The sequence below is a fragment of the Pan troglodytes genome, chromosome 2, assembly GCF_028858775.2.
Source record: "Pan troglodytes isolate AG18354 chromosome 2, NHGRI_mPanTro3-v2.0_pri, whole genome shotgun sequence".
In the NCBI taxonomy this organism is placed as follows: Eukaryota; Metazoa; Chordata; class Mammalia; order Primates; family Hominidae; genus Pan; species Pan troglodytes.
In genome coordinates this window covers 46,623,293-46,636,886 of record NC_086015.1, presented here as the reverse complement: position 1 = coordinate 46,636,886, position 13,594 = coordinate 46,623,293, and the positions used below count along the sequence as shown (strand labels likewise).

The window sequence follows — 13,594 nt, the reverse complement described above, 5'->3', positions numbered from 1 at the left end:
CCAGCATAAAGAAAGTATACTGACACAAAAATCTTCAGAAAAAATATAGGAGGATTAAATACTCAATTACTTCCAAGATTGCTTACTCCTTTCCAAAGGGACTGCAAACCCCTTTCCAGAAGGAAATTTCAAACTAAAAAATTTTCTTTCAATCGGAAGTTCACAGTGATTTTACTGCCATCTAAAGTAAATTAACTTTGAAAATAAGTATAAAAATCATAATTGTAATTTATTGATTCAAAATTTTGTATTTGGCATTCCTTCTCAAAAATTGTAGTCCAATATAAAATTAGGCCATGTGGAAAACAGTAAAGGGCCTTTACTAGATATTCCTAGAAAATACTGAAGCAAGTACTAAATAAAATAAAAATAAGATGTTTTTGAAGGGAGAATCTCGTATACTGAATTTTAATTAGTGTATGTTTAACGATAGCATTTTTAATGAGTTTTAACTCTAACATTTTATGAACAAGCTAATGTATGTAACAATATCAAGAAGCTGCTGCTACTTGATAAATCAAATTTTAATTGTACTGATATAAAAAAGGAAATCTAAAAGAAACTTTAGAGCCCTCAAATGGTAGCTTCTTGACCAATGAATCATTATGTTTTTCATGTTCACAGTTCAGATAAGCTTAAAAATGGAAATGGGAAACCTCAACCAAAGGATAAACAATTTTTACATTAAGTTACTATTAAAAAGGCTTTCTGAAAGTATTTCTTTCTACTCTGTATTGGCTCTTAAGAAGGTTAAGAACAGAAAATCACTCTGTTAAAGAAGAGTAATAACAAATAACCTATGGGATCAAAACAAGAGAACAACTGTTGTAGGTCTTTTACCTGTATAATTCTAAGCATAATCTTTTATCAGCTTTCCATTTTTAGGACATTCTTAGGAACAGAATGCCCCTTATCTGAACTTTATCAGATCATGTAGAAATATATTTTTCAGACAAATTTAACATTTGAGTTTTGTATGTCAGTAATATACTCCTTTAAAGACAGGGAAGCGCCATTCATACTCATTCATTCAGAAAGATGACAAAGAAAATGTTTTCAATAAATCATTAATGAAATATTTCTCCAACATACATAGCACAACTGAGATTCACTTCCAATCAAAAGCAATAACCCTCATGCTGGACAGTTATCTTTCACATTTTATATGATACAATTATGATAAAAATAGGTTTTGAAGCAGCCTTAGATAAGAATATAACTAAAAGGATGCCAAAGGATTTATTTAGAATTTTCAGATAATAAAAAGGTAAGTTTTTGGTTGTGCAATGCACATCCATGTAAATATATTTGCTTTTTCAAAAGCAAATTTAGTATTCTTAAGTTTCCTGAGTGACAATCTCATAAATTTTGGTGGAAATGACAGCAACATTGGGTTATTTCAATTATGCATGGAGACCTCATAAAATGAGTTTTTTAAAATGCTTGCTCAACAGCAGGTCACCTATCTCTATACAACATCAGAAAATAATAGTACCTCTCTCAAAATTGCCTCAAAGAGCAACAGTAAGAGAAAAAAACAACCATGCAATGGTTTACTCAAACTGCTTTCCCTGTTGAGGGGGGGTACAGTAACTGAATACTCGTCTATGAACAATTTTTACATGTTCATCAATAGTTTATGTTCCAATCTAGTTTTGGTAAAGTCAGCACTCGAATTTGACAGGGGCTTAAATATGCCGTCATCTTTTCTGAAGATGACGGCATATTTTGAAAACAATGTATAAGTTTTAAGTTTTTTAAGTCCCATTCTTCCAATTCAGGATATATGCTGAATGCTGAGGCAGTTGTTAGACCTTATAAGTTACTATGATATTAGAAATTAATAATAAAAATAAAGCTGACAGAATTTTAGCATTAAACTTGGTTTAACTATACCATCTTTCTTATGAACAGCGCTTCTCTGTTTAAGAAAAGCTCATCTCTGAATTATGCCTACTCACATGAAAAACTGGGAACCATTGGTATGTTTCCCTCGATTTGCCATTGATAAAAGGAACGCTCTGTCATGTTTGAGAATAAAGTTTTCATCTGTTTGAAGAAAACACAAATTTGTCAGTCTCCAATTATAAGTCACTTTAAAGTAATGTTCAAGTAATAAATAGAAAGCAAAAGATGAAATTCCTCTTCTGGTCAGTACAGATAACTTGACTGAACACTCAGAAAAGAAAAATTTAAGCTAATCAAATAACAAAAGCATAAAAAGGCCAAAAGATACTAATTAAAGCCTTGAGGAAAAGAACATATATTTAATACTTCACACAAACAGCCTTAGAACAGTCACTTTTAGTAGTAACATACTTTGGCTAAATGATATTTAAATTATTAACTTTCAGGGAAAACTAGTAAAATTTTAGAAAAATCTCTAGCCTACTTCCTCCAAATTTTCAATTAGCTTGCCTAATGTGCTATACATGGAAGAAGTTTAATAATCTTTTTAGGTGTTTAATTTTTATACGGTAAATTTATTATTCAACTTAATTGAAGCTAGACTGTAAGACAAAAAAATTATGTTATATTAAGTTACAGGAACATATCTAAATTAAGTATGTGTATACTCAATTGTATCACAAAATTATCTAAGGAAGAAAGCCCTGTGAAACAAAAATTTAAATAGCAAAATACAATTTTAAGGTACAAAAGTATCTGCCACAGGGAACAACCACAAAGTGGCCTACAGCATTAGTTTTAAATTGCTACATAATAGAACCGGCTAAATAGCTGTTTCCTACTAGTTCAAAGGAAAAAAAAATCTGTGATAAAGATCACTTAGAGTTATTTTAATTCCAGCAGGAATATCCTTGAAAACTAACTTAAATGTCCTTTTAACATTCATACAAACAAATCTTCTTCAGAACAAACAGAAACACAGAAAACTTTAAAAAGTGATTACCTTGGGAACAGGCTTCTGAAAAAGAGTAGTAATCCATTTTCCCCCAAAGGAAATATAAAAGACTATTATAACACTGAAGCTATTATAGCGTTAAAACCTAGTAATATTAGATTTCATTACAAATCTCTGCAACTGACTTTTCTAAGGCTTTTTGGGGCAAGTGCAATAGTTAGATTTATGCAGATGCTACTATTATGAGAATAAACACAGTCATAGTTCTAATATACAAAAGAAAACATACAAACCTTTGAAAAAGGAAATTTCAACTTTTATTCAAAGAAATTGCTTGGTTTAGGGGGAAAAAAACCCCACAACTAGACTCTTTTCTCTGATGTGAAATTAATAACCCATTGGGAAATGAAAAAAGATACAGAAGCATGTATGAAATAATACACAGAATTTTCCAAGTCTTCAAGCAATATAGAAATCCAGCCACAACCTGACCCAGACTGTCCATAAATTTATTAGGAAGGGTGCAAGGGAACAGAATTGGAGTTTGTGTTACTGAGCTTCGTTCTCTTACCTTTTCATTTTGCAAAAGACCACATTCTCTATAAACAAAAGAATATGTTGACAGTTTTAGGCAGGAAGATAGGAGTTTTCATGTATATAGTTGCCTAACCTCCATGCTGAAAGTCATGTTTAACCATAAAGTTAGCCTTAATTAATCTTGTCAATTAAAAATTATATATTACAATATAATTTATCCCCAAATTCATGCAAATAAAGTATTTTCATGCAGCATTAGTTTCATGCAAAAAGTGAACTATAAGTAAACCTCTTCTCATTAAAAGTATATGATCAAACTTGCTTTAATATCAGAACTGAAACAAAAGACCGTAAAATATTATGCCTTACCTTTAAAATATCCACCATAAATTGATTCTCCACCTTTTCCATTACCTGCAAATAATCACCTACTTTAAGCCATAATGAACATTAAAAATATACTAACACAGAAATCATTTTTGATAGCTTCAATTTGCTGAAGGAAACCTTGGAATGTTATAACTGCTGCAATAATCAAAATTCTCAGAGTCCTCAATTAACTTCATCTTTAAAATATATGTCAAGTCCCATTACAATAAATACCATCAAAAAAGTCATCTTCACAACCTACTTATTTCAAACAGTAATAACACCAAAAACATTCCAGAACAAAAGCAATCAGACAGTACTTTGGCATTCATTGTAAAGGAATTCACTAAGTAACTATAATATTAATAAAATAAACTGCATAAAAACAAAATAAAATGTCTTACGTGGTACTTTGCTTTTTCATACATTCTGGATCTATAATATTCACTCATCCAACAAGTATTCACTGACCACATTTTATATCATACTGTAATTGACACAATATTTAGAAGTAAAAGTAATAATGAAATACTTTAAAAACTGATAGATGGAGTTATTAGGAACACAACTTTTAGCTCTACCTTCACTGAAGTCCCCACCCTGAATCATAAAGTTTTTAACCACACGATGGAACGTAGAACCTTTATAACATAACTTCTTCCCAGTTGTTTTCCCAAGGCCTTTCTCTCCTGGAAAAAAAAAAAAAAGAAATTAAGTTTAATTATATATACATCCTTCCATGGAAAGAACAAACCAATTAATCCTGTGTCAAATCCTTCCTGTGTGCTAGGCACTAGAAGAGATATAAGAAATAGATGACATGATAATTTAACATACACACATGCACGCAAACCAAAATAAATAATACAAAGCAGCATGTAAATGTAAAATTGTGTGGTACAGATTCTACATGCTATAGGACATAATATTAGACACACTTATCACTCTAGTCAAAGAATGAGGTCAGGCGCAATGGCACACGCCTGTAATCCCAACATTTTGGGAGGCTGAGGCAGATCACTTGAGGTCAGGAGTTTGAAATCAGCTTGGCCAACAGGGTGAAATTCTGCCTCTAAAAAAAAAAATACAAAAATTAGCCAGGTGTGGTGGCGCAGCCCTGTAGTCCCAGCTACTCAGGAGGCTGAGGCAGGAGAATCACTTGAATCTGGGAGGTGGAGGTTGCAGTGAGCTGAGATCACACTACCGCACTCCAGCCTGTTTTTGAGACAGAGTCAGACTCTGTCCCAAATAAATAAATAACAAAATCAAGGAGTTAGTGCAAAAATTGCATATGTGTATCCAAGTAAGAATTTAAAATTTCAGTGTGTTCTAATTTTTTTTTTTTTTTTTTGAGACAAAGTCTGGCTCTTGTCCCCCAGGCTGGAGTGCAATGGCGCAATCTTGGCTCATTGCAAGCTCCGCCTCCCGGGTTCAAGTGATTCTCTTGCCTCAGCCTCCTGAGTAGCTGGGATTACAGGCGCCTGCCACCACGCCCGGCTAATTTTTGTATTTTTAGTAGAGACGAGGTTTCACCATGTTGGCGAGGCTAGTCTTGAACTCCTGACCTCAGGTGATCCACCTGCCTCGGCCTCCCAAAGTGCTGGGATTACAGGCTTGAGCCACCGCACCCGGCCAGTTTGTTCTAATTTTAAAGTAACATTATAGATGTTTCCCTCCCCATTTTTTCTATTTATTTAAAATTTATTGTAAAATTTGGAATACTAAATTTTTTCAAAGTAGTGAAATTCATAAAATTCTACCAAATCAGTTTTGAATGTGTGCTATTATTTTATAAATTAAAATGTATAGAGAAGATTCCATTATATAACGTATATTCTTACTCTCTTTTTCATTTTTGAGATCATTCCTTTCTAATCTCTTCCCCTTAAGAAATGCTTCCATGATTTCATATAAAAGTCAGTATAAGTAACTTTTTTTTTTTTAATTCACAAAACTAATATCACGAGTCCATTATTCTTCCAGGAAAATATCTATTCTGTTCAGCAAGGTAAAACTGTAAGCCACAGCTTCTCATTGGAAATAATAATTCACTTACCTGAGCACAAGCAAAGGAAGTTTTTGCATGTTTTTGGACATATGTCTGAGAAGAGCTGAAACATAATGCGACCAACTGAAATAAAATACATAGGAAAAAAATAGTAAGCAAGTTAAATATATCACATTTAAATGGGAGAAAGAAACAGGGCTAACAAATTAGAAAGTCTATTTTTGTAATTCATTTTAATTTTTTAAAAGATGTAATGGGAAAGCATTTAACTGGGTGATACCTATGAACAAGAACACCATTTTATTTGTTATTGTTAAAATTTACATGCAGCCAAATTGGTTCCAGCCCCAAAATTATAGGATTTTAAGTGTGTTTTAAAGGAACTTTGTATTATTAGATTCCTCGTAGTATAGTTCCCTATCTGAACTATAAATCTTCTTTAAAAATACTCTCAATAGTTGTTTGATTTATGCTTGGGCCCTTCCAGTGAAGAGAGTACATCAAAAGACAGTAATTCTGGCCAGTATTGTTAAGAAACATCTCTGTCTCTTTATTTTCAGCTTTCTTCCTTTAAGCAAGAACTGTTAAGAGCCACCTTCCTGAATTGCACCAACCACACTTAAAATTCACATTTTAAGCTGGGCATGGTGGCTCACACCTATAATCCCACTTTGGGAGGCTGAGGCAGGGAGGGTTGCCTGAGGTCAGGAGTTTGAGACCAGCCTGGGCAACACAGAAGGACCCCCGTCTCTACAAAAAATTTTAAAAATTAGCTGGGGATAGTGGCACACGCCTGTAGTTATTGGGGAGGCTGACGTAGGAGGTTCACTTGAGCCCAGGATTTCAAGGCTGCAATGAGCTATGATCATGCAGTGAGCTTTGATTGTGCCACTGCACTCTAGCCTAGGTGACAGAGCAAGACTCTTAAAATAATACTTCCCATTCTATCCCGAGAGAGCAGAAAGAGAAGAGGTTATGCTTCCCTACAACAAACACGAGATTACAAGGAAAAGTCAGCAACTTCAATTTAACTCTGCCAGAGAAAAATGGTTCTCAAACTCTGGTCTCAGGGCTCTTTTAAACTCATTACTGAACTTTTGTTTATGTAGTTCATATCTATTGCTATATACCATATTAAATGTTAAAACTCAGAAATGTTTAAAACACAAGAATACACAAGCACACATTCCATTAGCTGTCAGGGCAGTGATATCATCACATATTAATATATGATCTCTGGAAAACCTGACTGTATATTCACAAGAGAATGAGAGCACAAAAGGCAAATCATAATCTATTACTATAAAAATAATTGTGACTTCATGGACCTGTTGAAAGCGTATCAATAAAATAAGAAACGTAATTCTGATTTGCAATTAATTACTCTTCAGTTCCTTTCCCCTTTATTCTACAAGATCTTTTCCATTATAAACCTTTTTATTTATTCAAAAGGACTTACAGAATAAATAAAAATTAACTGTGGATTAAGCATAAATCATGTTCAGAACAGACACAAAATGACTCTGTATCACTAAGACTGTATTGTATTCCTGGCCATATCGGTCAGTTCCTGTGAGGAGGAAACAATGATACTGCATTATAGACATCGTTAATGGGTAAAGCAGGATGGAAGACCTTCCTGTGTCAACATTCTTAGCCTATAGCTTTAAAAGAGCCAAACTATAAAACAATTTCAAAACTTTGTAGCTGTTCTTAAAACCTAAGGGAATGAAGAAAAAGACGGAAAGCAAGCAAAAAGGAGGACTCAAGACTTTCAAGCAGGGAGCAGTGTATCTAAAGTCATTTCAGAATTAAAAAAAAAACCTATAATATCAGTAATAGTAACTATCACTGTATTTATATAGAAACATTTTACCAGTATAATAAATGTATTTTGATCAGCCCTCATAAATCTCTGGGAAATGGCTTAGCTGGTGTCAAGTTCAAAATCATCCAGCTTTGCATACCAGAACAGACTTAGATCTTTGCAATCCCTGTAAGATGGCTACTTTTCAGGATAGAAGACATAATCGAAATAATCAAAACATAGGGCTTTTCTTAGGGCCATAGTAACTTCAACATTAGGGTGTTTTTTGTTTTGTTTTTTTCAAAATCTTGTAATGCCTCAAAATGAAAGCTGTTCAAAGTTTCAAATGTTTTTAGTTTCTCCTTAACAGATAATTGGAAATTGTGTACCCTCCAGTAGTACAACACACACTTGAAAACAGTTAAAATGTGATTACATTCCTATCCAATATTCGGAGAGGGATAGCTAACTAGAGTGGTTTAAAAAAAAAAAAAAAAAAAAAATCTCGGCCAGGCATGGTGGCTCCAGCCTGTAATCCCAGCACTTTGGGAGGCCAAGACAGGCAGATCACCTGAGGTCAGGAGTTCAAGGTGAGCCTGGCCAACATGGTGAAACCCCATCTCTACTAAAAATACAAAAATTAGCCAGGTGTGGTGGCAGGCGCCTGTAATCCTAGCTACTCGGGAGGCTGAGGCAAAAGAATCGCTTGAACCTGGGAGGTGGAGGTTGCAGTGAGCTGAGGTCGCATCGCTGCACTCCAGCCTGCGCGACACAGGAAGATTCCATCTTAAAAAAAAAAAAAAGAAAAAACAAATCTCACCTCTAATATCTTACCCTCTTCTAGCTTGGAGCAAAAAAAAAAAAAAAAAAGTCTTTTGCCCTCCGAACCTCATGGCACAAAGGATAGAGCAGAGGTTGTATCTCCTCTATGGCATTATATTGTTAAGAGCAAGAGGAAAAATACAACAAAACTGAATTGTTTCCGCCTCAATAACAAGGTGCAAGATTAAACCTGGCACATAAGAAAAATAATTTTAAATTCCTGAAAAAAACACATTAACCTAATTAGGTTTGCAAAGCATGACAAAGGCTGAACTATGGATATTCAGACATTAGTTGAGACTTTCTTAAGTTAAAATGCTTGTATATATGCAATTTGAAGGGTTTAAAAACAAAAAGCAAGGTCAAAAAAACAAAACAGCATTATGATTTATACCTATAAAGAGGTAATCTAGTATTAATTCCCTTCAAATTAAATCCTGAGATTGAACACTACAGGATACAGATCAGCAAATACTAACTTGAACTGAAGCTCATTAGCAAGATTAACAGGTTTTCAACAAATATTTTTTATTGAATTGTATGATTTTATAGAAAACAGGCTACCATGTGATGATACTTCTATTCTGAAACTCAAAATAGACAATATTCTAAAGGTATGGTCTTTAAAAAAAAAAAAAAAGTCAATGTGGTTCACTAGTTTAGTTAGTAAATATTTTCGGTGATGGCAAGCATAAACTATGATTACAAAACGTATTGAAGATAAAAAAAATTAAGCTGTAGTTACAATAAAGAACAGACTTGGAATGAATTTGCGCAAGTCTCTCTGGCTCCCAAACTGATGAGAAAAATGAGTGTGACAGTAACCCCATCTCTGTAAAGAGTTAAGAACCCCTGCTGATGATGCCTCTTTGGAAACTAACTGCTGCTGACTAAATAAATAATATCTAAGAAAAATTTGTTACTCAACAAATACTATTTATAATTTAGTGGAATTTAGTAATCTTTTAGAATCAGTTGATACCGGCTGGGCACTGTAATACCAGTGCTTTGGGAGGCAGAGGCTGGAGGATCACTTGAAACCAGGAGTTCAAGAATCAGTCAATACTATTGATAATACTCTTATACATAGTTTTCGTCCACAGAATTAATGTTATGCCAATAGATACTCAGCTCTATAATAAGACTAAAATCTACTGTTAGTGTAAACATTAGTATGTTGCTTTTATACATGGCTAAGGACAAAAATGACACAAAGCAGGACTAGTTTCTAAATTTAATCCGAAAATACCAACATGCAGATCCTTAAAAATAAGACAGGTGAACAATATTAAGATTAATCAGGTAATATCAACACATGTTAAGCTTTGACTACAGACAGGAAAAGTCTATGTCATGGTGTAGATTCTGATTTGGCCACTAGGTGAAAGGAATAAAATCACCAAGTACACAGATGGAATAAAATCAAACATCATTTTTCAATACTGTTCCTTGTTTTCAGAAATAGTTGCGCTGGAATTGCAGATTCAATGGTTTAAAAAGGAGACATGTATTATGTACATAGAAGATATGGTAGTTGGAAAAGTGAGCATCAATTAGAAAAATGTTGCAGAGGTTGATAAACTACAGAAGGCAAAGAATAGCCCATAGAACAATTAATTACAAGCAAGGGGTGAGGAAAAGAGCAAAGGTTAAGAACAGATCACACTAGGTAGGCCAAGAGCAAAATCTAGGAAGAAGATTAAGAAACAGGAGCAGCATTTCAATAACATCGGGCCATTTACTCAAATATTATTTACTGAGATCTTACCCATATGTCAGGGAATCCAACAGTATTATATACTGTTGTGCCTGAGTTTCAAGAAGAAAGTAGTGCCTAAGTTTCAAGAAGCTCACATCTTGGCTAGGAATGACACATGCAAATGCAGCTGCTACACAATATGAGCTATCATTAGTATGAACTAAGGGCACTTATATATAACCTAGGTCTGACTGATGTGTGTGACCGCAGAGAGATAGGGACCATGACTGCTTTACTTACCACTATATCCCCAGAGACTTACGTAGTGCCTGGTACAGTTAGGTGCTCAATAAATATTTAATAATAATAATACTCAAAACAAAATTATTCAAAGACAGATTTACAAAATACTTTCATAAATGAAGGAACACCCAAATATACAGATTAAAATTATTCACTACATACCAGGAAAAAATATGTAAGTGGAGCAACACCAAGATATCAATTAATAAAGCTATTTAGTTTTGGAGATATAAATGGAAAAAAAAGCCTCCTAGTATCCAGGCAGTAGAATCATATCGTTCACAAAGAAAAAAGAAAGAAGACCAGCTTCAGACACCTTATATTACAAACTGGAGACAACTGAGCACAGTCTACCATTTTTAAGGAATAGGCTGTGAAACAAGAATTCTATACCTAGCAAAGGAAATACAATTACATTTTATCCTGAAATATCTATTTGAATACATATCCCTGAGATATAAGTCAAAAAATTAATGAATGAGAACTAGTAGGAAGAGTGGCATTGGGCACTGAATCTATTACATTACAAAATTAAACCTAAATCACTATAATTATGGTTTTAAAATAAAAGGAAATGAGGCCGGATGTTAGAGCTGCCAGGTATGACAATGCAAACTGTTAATTATAGTTTTAAATGTTATCAGTATTAGGAAACAAAGTTATGTAATGGCAAAATTTTTTTTATGTACCATCTGAAAATGTTCTTTCTTTTGAATAGGTAATGTTCTCACGACTCAAAAATCAGTGGAAAAAGGTACAGGATGAGAAGCCTTGTTTCCCAACCCTATCAACAGGTACTCACTTTCATTAATTTTCTGTGTATTTTTCCAGTTTCTTTTCATACACAAGCAAATATTGATAAATTCTTATTTTTCTTCCTTTAAAAAATGGTAGATTATGCACACTGTACTGCACCTTGCTTTATTTACTAACATATCATGAACTTTTCTCATGCCTGTGATATAAAAATAATGTATTTTATTTTTTAAGAGACAGGGTCTCGCTCTGTCCCCCAGGTTGTAGTGCAACGGCACAACCTCTGCTCACTGCATCCTCAACCTCTTGGGCTCAAGCAATCCTCCTGCCTCAGCCTCCTGAATAGATGGGAACATAGGGGCATGCCACCATGCTTGGCTAATTTTTGTATTTTTCGTTAAGACAAGGTCTCACTATGTTGCCCAGGGTAAAAATAATTTCAGTTGGAGGAAGGCAGTGGAGAATCAATAAAAACCAACAAGAAGGATTTGGACTGGTGAAAGAAAATACGCATCCTCATACTTCATAGTGGGAATCAATAGGTAGACTTTTCTGAAGCAGAGAGGAAATAAGGGTTTAGGCATACATTTTTTTTTTTTTTTTTTGAGACAGAGTCTCACTCTGTCACCCAGGCTGGAGGGCAGTGGCACGATCTTGGCTCACTGCAATCTCCGCCTCCTGGGTTCAAGCAATTCTCCTGCCTCAGCCTCCCGAGTAGCTGGGATTATAGACACCTACCACTACGCCCAGCTAATTTTTTTGTATTTTTAGTAGAGATGGGGTTTCACCATGTTGGCCAGGCTTGTCTTGAACTCCTAACCTTGTGATTTGCCTGCCTCGACCTCCCAAAGTGCTGGGATTACAGGCCACCATGCCCAGCCAAGGGTTTAAGCATACTTAAACAGGTATTCACAAGTAGAACTAACAACATTTTACATCTTTCAAGCTTCTTTGGTGGGAGGGGCAGCAACCTAGTAAAAGATATAAAACAAAGGAAATAGCCAAAAAAACATAAAATATAAGGCCGAAACAATTATTTAGCCACATGAAGCTTTTTCCATGACATGTCCATAAACACCCAGCTAAAGGTTTCCTGCAGATAGTACAAGCAGAAACTCAAAAGAGAACATATTTACTGGCTCATGTAGTTATGACGAGGATATTAGTGCAGATCAGAGAATCAAAGGGCCAGGATGTCAGGAAATGAGGTCAGATGTTAGAGCTGCCAGGTCTGACAATGCAAAGAGTGTTAAATACCACTTATTTATCCTGATCACTGCATATAGTCATAAATATTTTCATTAATGAATAAAACTAAAGATAAATTAATCACTTAACTCAGGAAGATAAAAGGAAGAATACCAAAATTTAGAAAAAAGAATTATAAGATAGTATACAGAATAAAAAACAGGCCCAATAAAGAAACTAAAATGCTGCTAACTATCCAAAAGAGTGCTGCTATTAATTCTTTAGATATAGATGAATTACTTCTAATCTTCAAGTGACATTAAAGTGTAACACCATATCAACTGTTCTAGAGCACAGCAAAAGATGAAAAGCTTAATTTTTTTGAAACAAAATAAAATCGAAACCAAAGCCTGGGAGAGATGATATAAAACAAATTTAAAACCCCATATGCCAATCTCATTTTAAAAGAGACACTATTCAACATTAGGAAATCTACTAATATAGTTTATTGAAGTGAAGGAAAAATCCTATAAAAATCCCATGATAGAAAAAAAAAAATCCCACGATAGAAACCAAAAGTACACGGTGAAATTCAACATTCATATCTACTACAGAAACAACAAAATAAATTTTAAAAAAGAAAAATATAAATTAGAAAAAAAGAAATTCAACATTCATTCCTTTATATGACACACATATTCTCAGATATTTTTCAAATCAACAATCAGCATTATGGTTAATGGTGAAACACTCCTGTAGCATTAATTCCAGTGAAGCAGGAAACAAGTCAAAAGTAGTTGTTAGCATCACTACTGTTTAATGCTGTTTCAGAAATTCTAGTCAATGTAGGCTAGGCGTGGTAGCTCACGCCTATAATCCCAGCACTTTGGGAGGCGGGGGGGGGCGCGGATCACCTGAGGTCGGGAGTTCGAGACCAGCCTGACCAACATGGAGAAACCCCGTCTCTACTAAAAATACAAAATTAGCGGGTGTGGTGGCTCACTCCTGTAATCCCAGCTACTCGGGAGGCTGAGGCAGGAGAATCGCTTGAATGCAGGAGGCAGAGGTTGCAGTGAGCCGAGATTGCACCATTTTGCACTCCAGCCTGGGCAACAAGAGCGAAACTCTGTCTCAAAAAAAAAGGAAATTCTAGTCAATGTAAGTAGACAAGAGGACAATATGAGAGATTTACAAGTAAAAAAGAGCATATTTATCACCATTTGAAACATTAGCTATACACCT

General features: G+C 34.4%; 1 protein-coding gene across 12 annotated transcripts in view; it reads right to left on the bottom strand.

The window, feature by feature from the left end:
- The window catches only part of NKTR (natural killer cell triggering receptor), a 50,035-nt gene that overhangs the window by 25,300 nt on the left and 11,141 nt on the right, over window positions 1–13,594 (bottom strand). For 9 of the 12 annotated variants that reach the window (XM_009445282.5, XM_003309735.6, XM_009445278.5 and 6 more), the window contains 4 exons: window positions 5,826–5,900; window positions 4,351–4,458; window positions 3,770–3,814; window positions 1,962–2,049 (listed from right to left, as the gene is read on the bottom strand). In XM_009445282.5, coding sequence (XP_009443557.3) covers window positions 1,962–2,049; window positions 3,770–3,814; window positions 4,351–4,458; window positions 5,826–5,900 — 316 coding nt within the window. Of the gene's footprint in view, window positions 1–1,961; window positions 2,050–3,434; window positions 3,463–3,769; window positions 3,869–4,350; window positions 4,459–5,825; window positions 5,901–13,594 lie in introns of those variants that run through there. The other 3 variants (XM_063805631.1, XM_063805632.1, XM_009445283.5) reach the window with 3 other exon arrangements.